Raw genomic sequence first — 21,861 nt, forward strand, 5'->3', positions numbered from 1 at the left:
TCTTCAAGAGTAGAGGTGCTGCCATGTTCTCTTTGTATTGCACTTATATACTGGGCCCAGGACAGGTCCTCAGAAATAACATCTAGGTTTTTAAAGTTGCTTAGCCTCTCCAAAACCCTTTCTGACTCTATTCAGCACCTCTGTGCACACATGAATATAAAGAACGTGTTACAAATCTTAACATTATAACATGTTCTAAGAATAAGATATATTGCGCCCTAGCAGGAGAAATAGTGATTTTTGATGGTGGAACATTTTCCAGAGTTCAGAACTGAGAATTAAATTTGTGTCATAGGAGTAAAAAAATACTTCCCGTGTGAGAAATATATCCTCCTGAGGATCCACGAGGAAATCTTGGCTGAAGCTCGTAAACAATGACTGACGAACACACAGACTACTTGAATTGATTAGGAAAATGTATTTCATGGAGAATAGCAAGGTTGGTGAAATAGGAATTTCATGAAAACCAACGGCACAGGCTGTAAAATTTTAATTTTCGATTTCCAGGCCAGCTTGATTGAGGAAAGTGGGATAGCTCTAAAATTGAGACAGAAAAAAAAGAGTGCAGGTGCTAAGGATCTGTAGGAACGCTGGAGAAACTCAGCAGGTACGGTAGATGAGGAAGGACGGGAGAAGACGGAATTCTTTATCACACCACCATGACCGGCAGCCGCCATCGAACAAGCGCCACGCGCGTCTCTGACGTCATCTCCATGGCATGGAGGAAGAGATGGTTAGCAAAGTTAAAAAAATAAAAATAAATTTTTATACATCAACTCATTGATTCTGTTTTTCTAAGTAGTCGTCAGCGAATATTGAATTTACGGGAAAGCGGTAAGATTAAGAAAATCCGAAACCGTTGAGCGCGGGCTCCCATGGAGACAGGCGGTTACTCGGTGACGTCACACAGGCGGGCTCGACGGGGAGAGGAGGGCGCCACCGCCATATTGAAGGGGATCGCGGACGAGGAGTCGCAGTGGATCACATCACCAGCCAACATTACAGATATATCTAGTACATACACACGCACCTATTTTCATAATTCTCACCAGCAACGATGAGCGATATCGACGAGGCAGCCTACGAAGGGAGGGTGAGTGGAGCGAACCGGGGAGGGAATAAACGGAACGAAACCGGGGGGGGGGGGGGTTTAGTGTAACTGTTTCTGAAACAAAATGGAGAAATGGTATTGAGACAGAGTCCGGCCGGGGCTTTGCCTGAATGAGGTCACAGGCCTCGAGGGAGGGGAGACGGTGGCCCTGAGTTCCCTCGACGGTTGGGCGGGCGGGCGGGTAGGAGGAGTGCCTGAGCGGCTGGCCTGGGAACAGGGCCGAGACCGTCCGTGGTAAAAGGTAAGCGGAGAGCGAGCCGCCATCTCTGTCTTTTGTCTACGCCGATCACTCTCCCCATTCTCGCCGGCCTTTTTGATCGTGTCGGCTGCTTTCCCTTCTCCGCCACGCGCGGTTTGATCATCAAACCCGTCCCGAAAGAGCTCCGGCCTTGTGGCGCCCGGTCTCCGAGACCCGTGTCCGTTGAACTAGTTACTGTTCACGGAAGCAAAGCAGGAAGCACGCGTTTTCTCAGCCTCTCGAAGACCAACTCAAGCACCATCTTTATCTCAAAATTAGCCTCAAAGGTTTTGAAAATACTTGTTTTTTTGTGGAGGGGTTGGGTATATTTCCTGCTTATCCTGCACATAGTTAATGCTTATGATTCCATGATGATTAATGTTAACTGACGATAGAAGTAAAAGTATGGACTACTTTCTGGTAGCTGGAGCAGGAAATAGGGTATTTAATATATGAGCTATCAGGGAAGAAAAGTATTACAGCGTAAATACTACTAGCTTTTAATTGTCCTTTGATTATATTTCTTGAAATCTAGTGACGTTTAGTAGCGTAGTAATTTAATGCAAGACTTTTATATCAAAATCAAGTTTAATATATAAATTAAGCAACTAGTGCAAAAAAGGGAAAAATCGTGAATTGTTGTGCCATTTCAGCACACAGTGGAAATATCTCATGGATGGTAGGGATATGGAGGGCTACGGTTCTTGTACAGGTGGATGGGAATACCAGTTTAGATGTTACATAGGGACTAGATGGGCCAAAAGGGCCTGTTTCTGTGCTGTACTTTTCTATGACTTACAAAGAATCCTTATACATTAAAATTTTTAGTGGGTCATCTGTGCTTTTTTTAAAAAGTGAGGCTTGCTTGTGGATTTAAATTCTCATTGTTGGCAGTTGCTTCTGTGAAGACAAGGTGTACTTACTATTGACTTCTCTTTCTACAAGAAAATCAAATTTTGTTTTAATCCAGCATTAGAGTTGTGCCACAAATCTCATTACATCCCATTTGATAGGTTTCCCCTAGGATGGTAACACTGACGTTTATTTCTGCTTGTGTGGATTGCCACTACTTTATGACTACGGGTGGGTTCCAGAGCTGAGATATTTTATGGTAGTAAGGTTGGAGTCTTCCGGATAGATCTGGGAAAATGATTGAAAGCAGTTGAGTCTTCAAAGAATTTGTTCAGGCATTAACCATATAACATTTACAGCACGGAAACAGGCCATCTCGGCCCTTCTAGTCCGTGCCGAACGCATACTCTCACCTAGTCCAACTGACCCGCACTCAGCCCATAACCATCCATTCCTTTCCTGTCCATATACCTAGCCAATTTTACTTCAAATGACAATACCGAACCTGCCTCTACCACTTCTACTGGAAGCTTATTACACACAGCTCTGAGTAAAGAAATTCCCCCTCGTGTTACGCCTAAACTTTTGCCCCCAACTCTCAACTCGTGTCCTCTTGTTTGAATCGCCCCTACTCTCAATGGAAAAAGCCAATCCACGTCAACTCTATCTATCCCCCTCATAATTTTAAATACCTCTATCAAGTCCCCCCTCAACCTTCTACACTGCAAAGAATAAAGACCTAACTTGTTCAGCCTTTCTCTGTAACTTAGGTGCTGAAACCCAGGTAACATTCTAGTAAATCTTCTCTATACTCCCTCTATTTTGTTGACATCTTTCCTATAATTCAGTGACCAGACCTGTACACAATACTCCAAATTCGGCCTCACCAGTGCCTTGTACAAATTTAACATTACATCCCAACTCCTATACTCAATGCTCTGATTTATAAAGGCCAACATACCAAAAGCTTTCTTCACCACCCTATCCACATGAGATTCCATCTTCAGGGAACTAACTGTGCACCATTATTCCTAGATCACTCTGTTCTACTGAATCTAACCCCTAGTTAGATTTGCAGGTCTAATCCTAGATTTCAAAAATTGAATTTATAAAGTTAGGTGGAGCACACTTGAGAAGTGCTTTTATGTATAATCTGAAACATTGAGACAGATTAAACAACAGGTGCCCATTGATATACTACTTGAATGTGAAGCACCACATTGCATGTATTTTATAGCAGAATTCAGTGGTGAGGGAGATATACTTTAGTGTTGAAATACATATTTTCAGTTAATGTTAAAACTTCAATTGTAATTAATAGCTCTTGACTACAGTGTGCATCTTTGAGATTACACCTACATTTATGTTGAAAGCATTCTCATTGAGAGAAATAAAATTAATTTGAAATGAAATTAATTGCTGTCTTTGGGATAAATTTGAGAGTGCAAGATTGTTTTCCCATTTCTTCTATGTCCTTCAAAGAGTTTATCTTTTAGTTCTAAGGGAACATCTAAGTGTATTTCATTTTCTTATCAACTGATAAAAGTTAAGCAAGAGTCCACAGCACATTCTGAATTGTGAATGTAGAATTGGAGCAGTACAGGAATTGTAGGTTGTGTCTAATGCAAAAATTAATTTAATATTTATTCAATATTTCTGATTAATGTTTGATCTGTTAGTGTAATATGATTAATAAGAAAGCATTGTAATACATGGATTGTTTCCATTTGCCCTTTTGGGCGTAATAGTTTATAGATCAATTTTTAAATAACATTTGCCTTGTTTCTTCACAGAAGCACATTTAAATGTAATTAAGTCAGATAATGATATTAGGGCAGAAGACCAATTTCAGGGGGTGGGGTAAGATTTTGTATTTTCACTGCTTGAGCCCTGGTGGATGAAGGCATGGCCAGAACTAATGGAGCCATTTTAAAGTTGGGATGAGTACAGCTACCCGCATACATATCTCAGCAGTGAGAGTCATGATTATGGCAGTTTGGAAATGGTACCTCATTGTAGGATAATACTTAATATGATTGTTGAGCAGAACTTGTGATTTAGAACTGCAGAGTTTTTCAAATAATAGGACGTGACAGTTGCAGGCAATGTTAATGTTAACGAGTATCTATGAAGCCTTAGGCAGTAAATGGGCTGAGGCAAGCACTGAGCTAGTGTTCAATAGTTTGAATGCTTTGATTTTGGATAATTGCCAGAAAGGGATGATTTCAGTGGCGTCCAAATGAGGTTTGTGATAGGAACAGGCGAGTATTATATTTCTCAATTCCTGTTTTCTAGTGCTGGACAAGAAATCTCACAATTTAGGGACAGTAGAAGGTTAAGAAAGTTGAGGATACATCCATCCTTAATAACTGAAATTTGCTCATAAATCAGTCAAATCACCACTTTTCCTTTGAATCCGATCAGTTGTCCATGTTTTTAGTTGTTAATCAAGGTGCATGGTAGAAGCAGAGAAAAGTTGGCTTGGGATATTCAAGTGAATGTCACCATGTAATTTTCACAACCCTGACTGGGTAGGCCTGTTGTCTCTGCCTGCTCCTGCCCCACTGAACTCCTACCTCAGTTCTGTTCTATCTCCCTCGGTTCTGTCCCTTCCTCCCTATATCCATGACGTTGCTTGTGCATTCAATCTCACGATTTTTCAATTCCCTGGCTCTGATGAGTTCATTTTCACCATGGATGTTCAGTCCTTATGCACTTCTTTCCCCTATCAAGAAGGTCTCAAAGCTCACCGCTTTTTTAATAAAAGAGTCATCCTATTTCCCTCCACAACCACTCTTTTCTGACAGAATTGGTCCTCACCCTCGACAATTTTTCCTTTGGCTCCTCCCACTTTTTCCAGACTCAAGGGTAGCCATGAGCATCTGCTTGGGCCCCAACTATCCCTGCCTCTTTGTTCATGTACAACTGTCATGTTCAGAGCCTTTCCCAGTATACTCCCCAACTCTTCTGCTACATTGACAACTACATTGGTGCTGCTTCATGGACCCATGCTGAGCTCATCAGTTTAATCAACTCCGTTCCCAGGGTGTGGCTTTCCTTTCCAGACATCAGAGATGTCCTCCTTTAAAGAACGGGGTTTCCCTTCCTTGCATCTTCCCACCCACCTGAGTGGTGGCAAGAGTTACCAGCCACTTGAGCTTCCACATATAACGTATCATTCTCTGCAACTTATGACAACTCCAAAGGGATCCTACCACCAAACATATCTTTACCTCCAACTCCCCTCCCCACACACCTTGCTTTCTGCAGGGATCCTTTCTCTGTGATTCTCTTGTCTGTTTATCCCTGCAAGTGGCCTAAGTGCTACACTTGCCCATTCATCTCTTCCCTCACTTCCATTCAAGGCACCAAACATTCCTTCCAGCTGAGGCAACTTGTGAATCTGCTGGGGTCATCTGTTGTGTCCAACGCTCACTAGTGGCCTCTTTTACACTGGTGAGACTTGTTGTTGTAAATTGGGGGATACTTCATCAAGTGCCTCTGCTCCATCTGGCAAAAGCCAACCATTTTAATTCCAATTCCCATTCCTGTACCGCAGCTGCCTCTTGTGCTAAGATGAGGTCACCCTCCGGATGGAGGAAACACCTTCTCTCTTCCATCGCCAACCTGGTTGCATGAATATTGATTTTTCCTTTCAGAAAACAAATCTCCCCCCCTTTTTATCCCCACTTAGACCTTTTACTTTTCACCTGTCCATTATTTGTCCGAGAGCCCATCTTTCTCTTTCTCTTATAGTCCACTCTCCTCTCCTATCAGATTCTTTCATATCCAGCCTTTACCTTTTGAAGCTACTTGGCTTCACTTAGCACCTTCCAGTTAGCCTCCTTACCCTCACCCCATCTTTTTATTCTGGCTTCTCTCCCTTTTTTCAGTCCCAAGTAAGCGTCTCAGCTTGAAATATTGACAGTTTATTCATTTTCATAGAAGCAGCCTGACCTTCTGAGTTCCTCCTTTGTAATTTTAGATTTGTTGATGGTTCTTTTGAATATTGAAATATTCAATATGGGAGAAGGTTCTATTTATCCTTCCAGCTGTTTGAAAATCATTGAAGGAGTGCAGCTGTGAACTTTTGCTGCACTTACAAAATGGCGGGGATAAATCAATTTCTGTTCAAGTTTTTCTGAAATAATGCCCTGGGTCAGGGGTTTCCAACCTTTTTTAAGCCATGAACCTCTACCATTAACCACAGGGTCTGTGGATCTCAGGTTGGGAGCCCCTGCTCCAGCTGAATAGTATGCCAGAGTGGATCAGTAGCTCCCTTCTAAGGGTAATTAAATCTGGAAAAATTCTTTCAGCATACATGTCCATAATTAAAATATTGGTTGTAAAACAGAATAGGGAGTGCCTGAAACAAGGTGTGATAGTAGTTGGTAAATTCCTTTCTCCCATATGGAGAGGCCATTTCTTCAAATTTTAAATCAGCACTGAAGGTCAGCATTGTATTCAGAAATGCATGCAATGGAATAGAAGAGCCCTCTACTTGTATAAGGTTATATCTTTGAAATACTTTTGTTTTCCCCTAGCTTGCAGGACTAATATTACAACTAGAATCTATTATGCTGGTGTCATTGCTTAGTCAACAGATACTTGTATTTGAGAAATAATCAAATAGTTACCTATTTCATCATTTGAAACTACTCTTATTGACCAAGTGGGTAACTATTTGGCCATTATTTTGCATTTCACTAAAGGTTTGCTGGGAAGGGAAATGCTTTTTCTGTTTTGGTCAGGAACTGGCATATACTAAGGTTCTGAGTAAGGCTTTTGCAAAAAGAAGCTTCTAAAAGGTGAGTAATGTTCTCTTGTTTTTAGCTTATGATTTATTTTGAGATTAGTTACTGATGGAAAATTTTCAGTTTTATGTTATGTGAAAGATTCTGTTAAGACATTTTGTGATTTATTTATCTCCTACATTTTGCAGTTACCAAGAGCAAATTCAAATCTTTTATGTGGGAATTTTGGAGCTTCTGGGTTTAAAATGAAATATGAAAAATTTCCATCAATTCCGTGGACATTTTTTAATATGTAAAATAGCTTGATAGACAAATGTAGAGGTAATGAACATGACCAGAGTTTATTTTAAGGCAATTGTAGGTAAAGCACCAAAGTGGCTGGCTAGGCCAGTTGTTACTTTGGTGTTGAGTGCTTAGCAGAGCATCTTGGAGAACATCAGTAAGGAATGAAAAATTAGCATTAAAAGGCATGTATATCTGTGCTTTTGAACCTTTAATAGTTTAAATAGATATCTTTGAGGTCATTATGAAACCACTGTCCGTTTTATGATGTGTGAAAGGCTCTATTAAGACATTTTAGGATTTGTTTCTTAATTCCCAAATCTGTTACAGAATAACCAGAGGTGTGAATAGCTACATAGATTAAAAATGAGTACATCCCTGATCCTCCAGTTCACAGTACCTCATCACTCTTTCAATAGCCTCAAATCACATCACCCTGAATATTTCATTTATTGTTTACTTGTGATTGTATGGTCTGACTTCCTGCTGCCCTTAGCATTAGATTTGTTTGCCTTCAAAGGGGATTGGAAGTAAACAGCAAGCTAATGAATTTTGATTTTTTAATATTTCAAATGTGAGATAAATGATCTAAGTGTTATCAGAATTGAGAGTGAAAATTGTGAATTTCCAACTTATACAAAGCTTACATTGTCAGACTATTGTTTTGAATACATTGAGTAGCTCTTAATGTAAATGATTTGAAACGGTTGTTGTCGATGCCTGGATGTGATGTTTAGCTGAGATTTAAGTGATTGGTGTCATTTCAGGTTCAAATCAAATGAAGTGAAAGCTTTTTAAAATTTTATTTATAAGAAAGAATCTAGGGGGTTGACAGGCTGCATTGTTATTATTTCTGACAAGTATCAAGGTAGTGTAATAGAAGTTTTTATCCTATATCTAGCTGAACTGTCTACCCAATAGTCCTTAGTACTATTGTATCACTAGCCTTGTAGGTGCAAAGGTTAGCTGGAGAGGAATTCTGTCATGTTGTTGTCAAAGTTTGACATATGAACTGAACTCATCTTTCAGAGTAGCATTAGCTCACTTCGCTGCATCACATTTAAACATTTTTCTTGATATACTTAGTAATATTCAACAAAGCACATTTAACAATAAAGATATACAGGAGACAAGTATTACCTGTTGTATGATTTATATAAGCAGGCTTTGGAAAACATATTTTTCCTGTCTCTATTTCAGATCATTCCAGTTACTATTTCAGGAATTAGTGGCGGGGGAGCTCGAATTCAACTAATTCATCTTGAGTTGCAAGGCTAGATTGAATTTTCAAACTCTACATTTATCTAAGGGACGGAAATGTATTGGGATTTAGCATGGACTGAAGTTTGTCTTCCAGTGGTGTAATTATTTAAACAGCTGTTTGGTAAGGGGAATAAATTTGCTTGCTAATTAAGGGTCAAAGAATTGTTACCATGTTCTTGGGCAATTAAAATATTATAATTTCAAGGCACAAATATTCAGTGTTGATCAGTATTAACTGATGTCCAGAAAATGCTTTGAAATACTTTCTGTCCAAGACAATTTAGATTTTTTGACGTAGACCTTTTGCCTATTGATTAAGGAAGAGGGAGAGCACCAAACTCGAGGCAGTTTCCTGATTTTAATCAAATACTCCTCATCGTAACAGATTTTAAAAAGTTAAACACACATCAACGAGTACATATTTATTGAAGAAATTTTATGAAAGGATTTTAAAAAATTAAAAGTAATGGAATTATTACACCTGCTGGAGTTTAGTTAGAAAGATGATAGGCTATAGTACAAATCCAGCAGATTGTAATCCCGTGCTTCATCCTACTGAATGTTCTTTTTTCATTAAGGTTAATATTGAAGAAATGGAAGAGTATTTTCCAAGAATGTGGAAGAATAATCAAGATAACAGAAGGCTAATCACAAGTATTGCAGATCAGAAAAATTTGAGAAATCAGAAAAAAATTGAATGGGAAATGAACAGAAGATTGGTCAGATAGAAGAGCTTGCATTTATAAGGCATTAATGAATTGTTTGAATTGGGAAGAATACACGGAGTATGAAAACTCTGAAAATGAAGAAATGAAGAAAATAGAAAGCAAGAGTGAACTAAAATTAAAAGAATCTGGAAAATTAAGAATCTGGAAAATTAAAAGAATCTGGAAGATTGAATGTGTCCTAGGTTAAGTAAAGTATGGTTTATGTTCACGTGTCTGTATGCTCAAGTTTTAGCATAAAATGCATGATTATTTAAGAAAGTTTCATAGAATGTTGGTGATTAGGTATATTTGTAGGGAATGTGTATTCTTTAGGAATGTGCAATACTTACTATGGGTTGAAGTCTTCTGTGCTTTATCAGGGGCCAAAATGACAGTAGTGAAGGATACCTTTTTGCCCCTCTGCTACTACCTGCGACAATAACTGAATTATAAATGTTCGCTATGAGGTTTAAAAGTTTCATAATAATTGTTGTACAATAAATAACTTTGTCATACCAGGACTCCCGCTCACCATCAAAATCTCCAAGTGGAAGTGCTGGTCGTGCAAAATCTGAAAGTCGCTCTGCATCTCGCAGTCCATCGAGAGCCTCAAAGCGTTCAGAATCTCGCTCACGATCAAGATCTAAATCTAGGTATGTATTTAGCAGGTGTAAGTGATTGATACATGTCCTTTAAAGTGCTTGAGTGCACATATGAAGAGTGCTGTAAGTATTGCTGATTGTTGTGTGTATGCTAATGACGAGTATTACAGTGAATCTCGGTTAATTGGGACATGGAAGCCAGTACATTTTGGCCCAATTAAGCAGCTGTCCCAATTAGTCAAAGTTTCATGGAAATAGTCAAAAAGGCTGAGTAATAAATTATGTATTTAAATGAAATACAGAACAAATTAGAACACTACCAATACTACTACGATACTGTAAAACTGGATAGTTCCTAATGGTTATTGATGGAGGAGTTCGTCCAGTAAACTCTGCCATCTTGACTAAATGAACAAAATCAGCGCACATTGTGTAGATAATGGACTGTATTCATACAGTGCTTTTGCCAATTGCATCCTCCAAATCATTTTCATTGTAACATTTAAGATGATTGTAGTTGTAAAATTATCAAACTCTAAAATTCTTTGTAGTTCTTAAAGTGAAGTAGTGAAATAATATCATTTTCACTCTTGAGCCATTTCTGGCATCTCCAAGCCTCAATTCTTGTAACTGCAGTGAACAAAACAGTTGCTGGAATTTGGAAATTAAAATCAAGTGTAGTATGCATGTGAGGCACAATACAAACTGGAAAGGTTGGTTATCTGAAATTATTGAATTGGATGTTGAGCTGAAGCTTGCCTAAATGTAAGGATGCATAACAGTCCAAGTTCCAGGTTAGTGAGTTGAGAAATGAGTGACTGGCAAATGGAAGCCTTAGGTCACCTTTGCAGACTAAACTGGGTGTTCTACAAAGCGGGTTGCTAAATCTGCATTCAGTTTCTCCAGTTCTTGGACCAATGGAAATGAATTGTTGCTTCGCTTGCTATAGTTTTGATGCATGGATCACACAGTTGAGGGAAATGTCATGAATAGCACATACCATGGAGCTGAAGAAGTTACTGAAAACAGTGAGGTGAGATGTAGTCAACAGTTGAGTGTCTAAGGGTTTGTGATAGTTACTGATTCCAAAGATATCCCCTGAGATGGAGATTAAAGGAATAATGTTTTTGATGCAAGTTATTTTATGAAGCAGAGTAGAAAATAAAGAAACATGGATAGTATTCAGCAAACATTTGTTCTGAAATTTATCACTGTACTTTGTTTATTTTATCTTACTGTGGTAGAAACTAGATGATGCATTTTCAAATATCTGTTCTTGTCATGCATTGTTGGGAAGAGTCATCTAAACGAGGTTGGAAAGATTTTTCTATTTCAGTGTTTACAGAAACAGGGTAGGTGGCTTGGCTTCCATATTGTGTTTCTCTGTAATTTTATTTTGACTAGAAAATGTAATAAACTAAATTTTCGAACAAGTTAGCTGAGGTAATGTTTTCCTCTGAACAATGGGTGGGTGGCTAGACTACTGCAAGCTTGCCCTGTTAGGTGCTTTTAGGTGGTAATTGCTGCAACATTGCCTGATCAGTGCATTAATTGGGTGCATTTTCAATGTCTTAATTACTTTAGTCTATTTATGTTAAAGGCACAGCTCACGATTATACTTTACTGAAAAATGTGCATTATTGATTTGCAGATACTTGGCCTACACTAACTTTTCAAAAGTTCCATTGCAATAGAATAGAATGCAGAAGTTAATCCACGAGTGCCTATATCATTTACAAATACAAATACTTTATTGTCACCAAACAATTGATACTAGAGTGTACAATCATCACAGTGATAGTTGTTTCTGCGCTTCGTGCTCCCTGAAGTACAAATCGAAGTAAATATAATAAAAATGTAAATTATAATCATAATTTAAATCATTTTGGGCCAGTGGTGAATACCTCCATGTGTTCACTGGAATTTCTTGCTAGAATTTGTTATTGGTGCATTTATTGACGATGAAGGTTAAAGTTGTTGCTTTGAATTATTTAAATATGTTTGTCTTTTAAAAGATAAGCTGATGTGTGAACATAATAGAAATGTATTTGTCTTTTTACCAGATCACACTCGCGGAGACATTCACACCGCAGGTATTCACGCTCCCGATCACGATCCCATTCACACCGAAGGCGGTCCCGCAGCAGATCTTACACGCCTGAGTATCGGTCACGGAGAAGGAGCCGCAGTCATTCACCAATGTCTAGCCGAAGGCGCCATGCAGGAAGTAGAGTAGGTTATTGTACTGCAGTACAAGCAATCTCATTGAGAAGGGGTGATTGATGCATTCCCTCAGCAGTGCATTGGTTTTATGTGGCTGACTTTTTCTTTTTCAGGGGAATGAAAGAATACCTGGCAATAACTGCCCCCCCCCCCACCTCATTCAGATGCTTTAATGAAGCAAATATATTTTTGAATACTGGTGTGATCAGCTGAAGTGTGCTTTTTTTTCCTTGAGCAGTGGTTTCAGTTTGGAACTCTATGCTAGCTCTTGTGACTTTAGTGATGATTCACACAAGTGAGTGGCCATTTGAGCAAGAAATTATGTGCATTTGTAGAATTTAAATTGAGTTAATTTTGTTAGGATGTATGAAGTTCTGAGACTTCAGCATTAATGCTGTGAAATCTAGTCCTGAAAAGTGAGTTATTAATGTTTTTTTTTCTTGTGCTGGGTTTTTTGGGAAATTTTTGGACTACTGGCTTGGCTACTGTTGACATTATCTTCACAACCCTCTGGTTTTAGATTTTTTTTTCATGAGCTGTTTGAGAATCTGACCCTCCAGCCACTGTTGTGAAGCGTTTTGTCAGTCTTGTCTGAGTTGATAGGCAGTATGCCACCTGATAGTGGAGCACTCCACCTTTATGGGAGGGGGAAAACTCATCCCGTCCATCTTGTCCTACAGACGGGCCATGTGTCGGCGAAACACGGAGGAGCATTGATAGTAGATGTGGAGAAGTCCGCTGCCAGGACTGCCCCGTCATCCCAGATGAAGGATGATTCCTGGAGGCGAGCAGCATATGGGAAGAAAGAAGGCAAACTCGGTTCTCAAAACGTAAATTAAAAACTTACTTTCAAACAAATTGATTGTTTCCAGATATCTAATGGATGTGTTGTGCATTCAGTCTCTTTATAATAACATGTTTGATTGAATAAGGTTAATCATGGGAGCATAATTTTGGCTTGAAGATCATAGCCAGAGGTCAAGAATGAGTTTATGGGGTGCAGAGTGACATGGTGTTAAGCCTTTTAAAAATAACTGGCGTTTAAGTCAGTATATAACCAATCATGGCTGTGAACCAAAGCAGGAGAACTCTCATCTGTATACAATATTACTACTGCAGTTCACCATATCATTTTATTTCCTTCAACCACCTATGAATAATTTTTTTCCTGACTAATTAAATGCCAGCCAAGCTGCCTTGCATTCTGCTTACATTCATTTACCCAGCACAATCACTATCCCACTATCCAGTGTAAATTGAGTTTGCACTTCACATCCACCCATGTTCTCACATCTTCTGCTTTACCCCCAAGTATTGTATAGTTACGTGATTTGTGGTGTTTTATAGGAAGTAAACTGGAGCTAGTTATAAAGTGGACAGTGAACATTGAACAATAGTACAGGGGAATGTTATTGTCTGCTGATTTGAACTGAAAAAATATCAACATGAACTGAGGTCATGTAGATTGCTGATTGTTACAGGATTAACCATTAACAACGGGGAGAAAATCTGTTCAGTTATTAGGCATCCATATTACTGTTAAAAATCACAATTGAAGTTGTAGACATTTTGTGATAGCACTTTTACAGATGTCATAATACTAAAATATTTGATGTGATGTGCAGCTGCCTGCCCTGTATTTGGTGTGCTGCATCTGGAGATGTTACAAAACCTGGGGGCTTGACATGGTTTGGAACTACAGAAGAAACTTTGGAGAATTTTAATTTGTAATACTGGGGCTTGGTTCCAGATTAGTTGTGTGGATGTGTAAAATGAAGTCCAGTTTAATCTTTGGATGGTTCATTGTATATGTACATTGAGTAGAAGGATGATTTCTTTATTGAAGGAGCACATGGAAGGTCTTGAATGTCTGATGTTTTGGTAATGTGAATGCTGATGGTTTACTGTGTGCCTCTGCATGTAAGTGTATCTAATGTGTTTGGTTCCTGGTCAAAACTGCAGAGATGGTTGAATTTTTTTCAATAAAAATTCTTTAAATTTAAAATGCAGGTACTGATTATCTAATTATCTACATTGTAAGGTTACATCGTAATAAAAACAATCTTCATGGTGTATTGAATCAGGCCTGATAATTGGTGGCTACTAGGAAACTTAGAACACAATCTAAATTCTTTGAACCTGCAGTAACTAGACAATTTAGTGAGGGAAGTGAGTTATCAGAATATAAACCTAGTGCATATCTCAAGTTTAGTCTTCCTTCAATGCACTGGCAGCAGCGAGGTTCCTGTCATTACAGGAGAAATGGTGGTAAGCAGTCTTGTGTTTGTACTTTGATTAGATGGTTTTGATGCATTTTGAGGCTGAGGTACTGCTTAGTTAGTTTTCATTACCTCCTGGCTGTCTGTATTGCAGATTGAAATCCTATAGGTTATTGTCTTCTGATGTATAAAATGATAGTTGCACATCAGGAGACACTAGCCAATTGTGTGGAGCCTTGTCTCAGAGGTGTAGACTGATGTTATGGAGGCCTGCTGCTCTTCATTCTGGTGTGCAGTAGCTGCCTTTATCTCTATGCTAATTTATTTTTGTGATTCCTTGGCATTTGAAAGCCAGTAGTTAATATTACACAGGTGTAATTATGTTACTGTTTTTCACTTGTTTTTAGATTTTAAATGTATTCTTCAAATACACTGGTCTGATAAGATAATTACAAATACTAGAGCACTGGACATTATCCAATCCTGCTTATCCAGTTCTCTGTAGTGGCTTAGCTTTTATAAAGTGGTTCTAATTAAAGATCAGAAATAATTTTTAAGATTGTTTTGATACATCTGAGTGGCTTTCTAGGCCATTCTAAAGAGCAGTTGCTTTCAGACTTCGTTATGTAGGTCTAACTGGGTAAAGCACTGCAGGTTCTCACTAAATCTTCATTGCTGCATTAGTTCCAGTCATAATCAATACTGCAACTATTACTAGATGAACCTGTAAACTCAACTCAATTAATTTTTTTGACATGGAGTTGATAGATTTTGACTTCAATAAACCAGAGACAGAAGACCACCTTTCTTTGAAATTGGAGATTGAGGGGGAAAAAAAGTGGACGGTTTCCTGCAGTATCCTTGAAGGGCTAAAGTGAGGTTGTGCAATGCCACAAACGCTCTTGGAAAATGGAGGCTGCAGTTTGTACTGTACCTTTTACTACAAGCCGAAACTGACTTAAAGCAAAGTTTGGTCTTGTGACCTTGTTACAGACCTACTGAGTACTTTCATCCTTGGGGAATTGACTTCAAAGATAGTTCCTGTGGTGTAGTTTTACATATTTCTAATATTGATTTTCCAGGCTAATCCAGACCCAAACACCTGCCTTGGTGTTTTTGGGCTCAGTTTGTACACAACTGAGCGGGATCTTCGTGAAGTGTTTTCTCGCTATGGGCCTTTGGCAGGTGTCAATGTCGTCTATGATCAGCGGACTGGTCGTTCAAGAGGATTTGCCTTTGTTTATTTTGAAAGGCTCGAGGATGCTAAAGAGGTAATCAGGGTGTTAATAGTTACTTATATTGTCACACTTTTAAGAAAGTTGATAATAAAGTGTTGTGAATTCTGTACAATTACATCTATGAATCAACTGTTTTATTGATCATCGTTCAAAATATAATAGCTTTCCCTTGATCATTGATTAGTAATACCGGAATATTACCCTGCAGCACAAAGGGGGGGGGGGGGGGGACTGCTGCCTTTTGAGGCAGTTAGATGTAGCCCTGTCAGCGATACTTTTCTGCAGCTTCAGTAAAGCATCCCTCCCACTCTGGACATTCTCTCGTCTCCCTCTCATCAGGCAGGAGGTACAAAAGCTTGAAAGTGTGTACAACCAGGCTCAAGCACAGCTTTTGTCCCACTTGAACAGACCTCCTTTACATTAAAGATGAACTCTATGGTAATCTGTCTCCATGATATTAGCACCTTAATATCCACCTGCACTGCACTTACTCTGTTACACTGTATTGTGCATTCTGTTATTGCTTTTCCCTTGTTCTACCTTGTACTGATGTTTTGAAATTGTATGGGTGACATGCAAACCTTTTGAAAATATTTTTCACTGTATTTTCATACATGTCATGTTCTAATTCTGGTATTCATTGCAATGCTGAGAAGGTTTTATCACTGGGACTCGTAATTTTGTTTTGTGTTAACTCTGCAGGCAATGGAACGTGCTAATGGGATGGAATTGGATGGTAGACGGATTCGTGTAGATTATTCTATTACAAAGAGGCCCCACACTCCTACTCCTGGAATCTATATGGGAAGGCCAACTCAGTAAGGAAGAAGACTTTAATGATTTTAAAACTCTTGTGTTCCATTGTGGATTTTTTGTAATTAAGAGTTTTCTGATTCCCATTATTAGCAGCAGTGGAGGTGGTGGTGGTGGAGGGCGTCGTCGGGATTCTTACTATGATCGAGGCTATGATAAATATGATCGATATGATGATCGGGATTATGATTATCGATACAGGTAAAGTATTCTATAATTTAATATTTTATCATATCCATCCCTCCCTTGCCGTATTTATCTCAATTATTTTTTTTAAAATATTTTTCCCAGTTCTGGTAAAGGATTTGACCTGAAATGCTAGTTTACTTTCTGCAAATACTGTTGTGTTAGGGCACCCTTACTTCAGCTTGTTTTTTCACCTCGAGTCAACTTTTCCTGTGCATCCTGTCAAAAATACAAACTTCTCATTCAGCCTATTATTTTGTTGCCATCAAATACAATTTGTTAATAACTTATAACTTATTGTTTCTGAGGTAAATGTGTTAATTTAGCAATTGTATATTTTTTTAATTCCATGGGAGTCTCCTACAGCTGGGCTATGGGTAGGTAATCACGCTAGATGTCAATAGGAGTTTTTTGTAGACACAGTAGTCTAGCAGCTAGCTAACTCTTCAATTTCTGACCACATGGGTTTCCTCTGGGTGCTCTGGTTTCCTCCCTTGTTCCAAAGACCTACAGGTTAGTAATAATTGGTCGCAAAGGTGTTACTGGGTGGGGCAGGTTCATTGGGCCAGAAGGGTCTGTTACTTACGAAATAAAATAAAAGGAGTTGAATGCTAAGTTTACTTATTTAACATCTTTTCCTTTTTAATTTGCTGTTGGAGGACATGGGGTTCTCTAATAAAGCAGCATTGCTTAAAGGAAACCATGTATTGGATATTTTTATAATCCAGGCATCTAGATTGTAAAAGTTTGTGTAAAATCAATTGGGGTATTACTCTGCTTTCTTCACACCACCTTAAAATTGTCATGACTGTCCCGGAGATGACTAATCAACTGGTCTTACAATGAATACTCACCTTTTGCTTTGGCATTGATAATAATGAAGTTATTTTACTCAAAGTTGCAATGCTCATTATTTAATTCACTTCTTTAATGAGAATTTTCACATAACCATGTAAGAATTCTGCATACAAATATATTGGGTGTCTACCAAAATTAAAATCTTATGGTAGTTCAACCTTATTTCATTACAGTAGACGACGATCTCCATCACCTTACTATAGCAGAGGATACCGATCACGCTCAAGGTCTCGTTCTTATTCACCTCGTAAGTACTACAATTGAATTAACTTGTCTAATATGTGCCTACGCAAATTGAATTAAAAAGCTGGGCATGATAAATTTTAGTAAATCATATTGTTATTAATTAATGTCACAATTATACCCCATTCCCTGGCTCTCTAACTAGGAAGTTCTGTTGTATTTGTTGCAATTGGACAGTCTGTTTTTCTGAAATTGCTCCTCAATGCAGGTGTCCTCGTGAAGAGAATCTTGCATTGCATTAAGATTAGCTTTCATTGTTCTGAGCTCCATGTATTTATCCCAATTTAACTGTTCTGATAGAAGGAATGAACCCAGAAAACCTTCTCAAACTAACTCCAATCTAAATATATTCCTCATGGGATAAAAGTTGTTCAACGTCCTGTACTGTTTCAGAGATTCTTTTTCTGCAGACATACTTAGCAAATCTATAGAACAGTTAACTGAACTGTAAACATCGGGAACTGTTAAGTGTAAGGGGGAAAGAACTGCAAATGCAGATATAAATAAATAGCAATAAATAATTAGCATAATATAAGAGTCCTTAAATGAGTGTAGCTCTTCCCTTTAAAGAGCCTTATGGTTGAGAGGTAGTAACTGTTCTTGAACCTGGTGGTGCAAGTCCTGAGGCACCTGTACCTTCTACCCAATGGAAGCAACAAGGAAAGAGCCTGGCCTGGCTGGAGAAGATCTTTGATTGATGCAACATTTCATGTAGATGTGCTCAATGGTTGGGAGGGTTTTACCATGATTTACTGGGCTGAATCCACTATCTTTTGCAGGATTTTCTGCTCAAATGCATTAGTGTTTCCGTACCAGGACATAATACAGTCAGCACACTTTCCGCCACACTTCTAGAGAAGTTAGCCAGGATTTTCAATGACATGCCGAACCTGTGTAGAATCTTAAGTAGAGGCGCTGTCGTGCTTTCTTCGCAGTAATAATTATATGATGGGTCCAGGACAGGTCCTCTGAGATGGTGCCACCCAGGAATTTACAGTTACTGACTCTCTCCACCTCTGATCTTCCGATGATTGCTGGTTCATGGACCTCTGGTTTCCTCTGCTGAAGTCTACAATCAGTTCTTTGGAGTTACTGACATTGAATGAGAGGTGGTGATTACACCACTCAGCCAAGTTTTCAGTCTCCCTCTTGTATGCTGATTCTCTGCAGGCTGCAAGAATTTGTCTCATTTGTATTCTCTCTTCAACTTCATATGCCTGTATGCTAATGTACAAACCCCATTTCCAGAAAAGTTGGGATATTTTCCAAAATGCAATAAAAACAAAAATCTGTGGTATGTCAATTCACGTGAACCTTTATCTAACTGGCAAAAGTACAAAGAAAAGATTTTCAATAGTTTTACTGACCAACTTAATTGTATTTTGTAAATATACACAAATTTAGAATTTGATGGCTGCAACACACTCAACAAAAGTTGGGACAGAGTTAAAATAAGATTGAAAAGTGCACAGAATATTCAAGTAACACCGGTTTGGAAGACTCCATATTAAGCAGGCTAATTGGTAGCAGGTGAGGTATCATGACTGGGTATAAAATATTTTAGAGATTTAGGATTTTAGAGAGACATATGTTGCCATCAAGGTGACGTCTCTTCCCAGGACGTCCATGCTTATTTCAGCAGGACAATGCCAGACCAGATTCCGCACGGGCTACAACAGCGTGTCTTTGTAGACACAAAGTGCGTGTGCTTGACTGGCCTGCTGCCAGTCCAGATCTATCTCCTGTTGAAAATATATGGCGCATCATGAAGAGGAGAATCAGACAACGAGACCACGGATTGTTGTGCAGCTGAAGTCTTGTATCAAGCAAGAATGGACAAAATTTCGAATTGCAAATCTACAGTTAGTATCCTCAGTTCCAAAACGATTAAAAAGTGTTATTAAAAGGAAAGGTGATGTAACATAATGGTAAACGTGCCTCTGTCCCAACTTTTGTTGCAGCCATCGAATTCTAATTTGTGTATATTTACAATATACAATTAAGTTGGTCAGTAAAACTATTGAAAATCTTTTCTTTGTACTTCTGTCAGTTAAATAAAGGTTCATGTGAATTAACATCACAGATTTTTGTTTTTATTGCATTTTGGAAAATATCCCAACTTTTCTGGAAATGGGGTTTGTAGAATACTGTCCCTGTAATCTCTCCATTTAAAGTGTTTTGCTTTTCTTCCTACCAAAATGAGTAATACAATTCCCATCATTATGCATTTGACGAGTTCTTGCTTTGTCTTTTGACATACCTTTTATCCCTTTTGCAGATTTTTTGTTTATACTACTTTGCCAGAGTTTTGCAAGTTGAAACTAACTTTAATCATATATTCAACTCTTCATCTTAACAGCACACTAAGCCAATTTGCATGTTATCATGGTTACAAGTTTTTGACCTTTTTGCAACTGTTCAGTGAAGGCATTAGCTTCTCATTCTTTCTCATTTTTCCTCTTTACCCTGACAAACATGCAGTAGTCTTCGAGACCCATGCATGTGGAGATTGATCGATTTGTTCACCAATCCCTGCGGCCTCTGATCGCATCTGCAACTGCTCTGGCTTTCCCAGCACTGAGTTCCAGATCCTTGTATCTGCTTCTATTTTACTCACTCCATTTAATCTAAAGGTTCTAGATTGTAGCTTGTAGGTAATTTTTTCATTTGCAGATGCATAATAATGTCAAAAGCTTACACTCCAGCTCACCAGATTTGGGCAAATACCTTTGTGTATTTGAAGGTTTATGATCCCCAGGAGATTTCACATATAACAAGCACAATGCATCACCTCACGACTGATCACTTCCTTTAATTAGTAATTAATACTTTATGTGCTGTTTGTAATTATATTTACTGCAGTTAATCAAGGTACCAGTTTTAAAACTGATTTTATCCTACAGTATAGTTTAGAGCTAACCCTTCCATGATCAGGGTGGGATTGAAAAAGCTGACCTTCCTGTGATATCAGTCTTGGCTTGTTGCTAGTACCTTAAAATGTACTTCTCTAACCTAGGGTCTCTTGTCTTGAGTGTGTGAGAATTAACAAATTTCATATTCAGTACCCTGCAAAACTTGTGCATTCTATGCTACAATAACTATTAACCATGTTGTATATTTGTAAGGTTCATTGTTGTATATATTTGTTTTGCAGGTCGTTACTGATCAGACTCTACTGCTTGCTGGACAACTGTCTAAAAGATTTTTAATCTACGTGTTACAGCAACTTTTTTTTGAGGGTGGGGTGGGGTTAAGATTTTGGTAGTTGTGCATGATAGTTTCTGTGGCTATATAACTACTTTGGAAAGCCATTCTAAAAGCTACTTGCTGGAACTGATTTATGTAAGTTCATAACTCGATGTAAAGACTCTGGCTGGAATTTAATGGTTGGTAATCTTTTCATTACCAGCTGCAGGTTGTTTTTTGAACATGCAAATGCCAATATTCAATAGTTTTGTCATGTTGTTTGACTTTGTCATTCAATTGTGTTTACTGTTTAAAGCTGTCCTAAGTTCTGTTTTTTTATAATCCTTTCAAAGATCAGTATATACATTTTACAAAATAACTTGAAAATGTACAAAACAGTGGATTGTTAGAATGTCGTTTTTGGAAGATACTTTAAGATTCAAGTTTGGAGCCTACTGATCTGACTGGGTAATAGTGGAAAATTGCATTTCTGCCCTGGATTGAAAGTATGATGTGAGAATTGTCTTCACAGTTGTAAAGGATTATATGAATTAAATTGTTTTTTAGTTAATGGTGTCTATGTTTTGACCTGCAATATAGTCCCTGCATTGACCAACTGCTATAATGTACAACACTTTACTGAATATTAAAAATGCCTCCTGAATGGGAGGTAGGAAGGATCATTTATTTGTTTTTGGATAGTCTGATTTGTAACTATTTGATACAAGGGAACCTTTCTAGAAATAGTTAGACTCCAGACACCATATGCATGATGGTGCTATCTATCTTCCAGAGATACCCTAAAACTGCAGGAAACATACAGTTGTGATGGTAGGGGATTTTAATTTTCCAAGTATTGATTGGGACACCCATATTGTTAAGGTCTAGAGAGGTTAGAGTTTGTAAAATGTGTTCAGGAAAGTTTTCTAAATCAATATATAGAGGTACTGACTAGAGGGGATGCAATATTAGATCTATTAGGAAACGAGTTAGGACAGGTGACTGAAGTGTGTGTAGGGGAACATTTTGGTTCCAGTGATCATAACACCATTAGTTTCAACTTGATCATGGATAAAGATAGATCTG

The 21,861-nt window shown here is 38.3% G+C and overlaps 1 protein-coding gene across 5 annotated transcripts; it reads left to right on the plus strand.

Annotated features, from left to right (window-relative positions):
• Positions 1-907: 907 nt before the first annotated feature.
• On the plus strand, positions 908-21,460 carry tra2a (transformer 2 alpha homolog). Of its 5 annotated transcripts, XM_073024596.1 has the most exons (10): positions 915-1,093; positions 9,079-9,420; positions 9,727-9,860; positions 11,873-12,041; positions 12,713-12,862; positions 15,334-15,522; positions 16,192-16,307; positions 16,396-16,503; positions 17,520-17,593; positions 20,744-21,460. In XM_073024596.1, exons 2-10 carry the CDS (start codon positions 9,400-9,402, stop codon positions 20,752-20,754), a joined length of 972 nt encoding a protein of 323 aa, XP_072880697.1. In that variant the 5' UTR covers positions 915-1,093; positions 9,079-9,399; the 3' UTR covers positions 20,755-21,460. The 5 variants fall into 5 exon arrangements, with proteins under 5 accessions (XP_072880693.1, XP_072880695.1, XP_072880694.1 ...); XM_073024592.1 differs by lacking the exon at positions 9,079-9,420 and having other exon boundaries at positions 908-1,093; XM_073024594.1 differs by lacking the exon at positions 9,079-9,420 and having other exon boundaries at positions 908-1,093; positions 17,523-17,593.
• The last annotated feature ends 401 nt before the right edge of the window (positions 21,461-21,861 follow it).

This window comes from Hemitrygon akajei, chromosome 20, assembly GCF_048418815.1.
Source record: "Hemitrygon akajei chromosome 20, sHemAka1.3, whole genome shotgun sequence".
Classification (NCBI taxonomy): Eukaryota; Metazoa; Chordata; class Chondrichthyes; order Myliobatiformes; family Dasyatidae; genus Hemitrygon; species Hemitrygon akajei.

What these genes read in the sequence shown, in the direction of transcription:
- tra2a (XM_073024592.1), top strand. Translation starts at nt 1,058, where the DNA reads ATGAGCGATATCGACGAGGCAGCCTACGAAGGGAGG. An exon ending in AGGCAGCCTACGAAGGGAGG is followed by an intron (nt 1,094 to 9,726) that starts GTGAGTGGAGCG and finishes TTGTCATACCAG; the next exon opens with GACTCCCGCTCACCATCAAA. An exon ending in GGCTCGAGGATGCTAAAGAG is followed by an intron (nt 15,523 to 16,191) that starts GTAATCAGGGTG and finishes TTAACTCTGCAG; the next exon opens with GCAATGGAACGTGCTAATGG.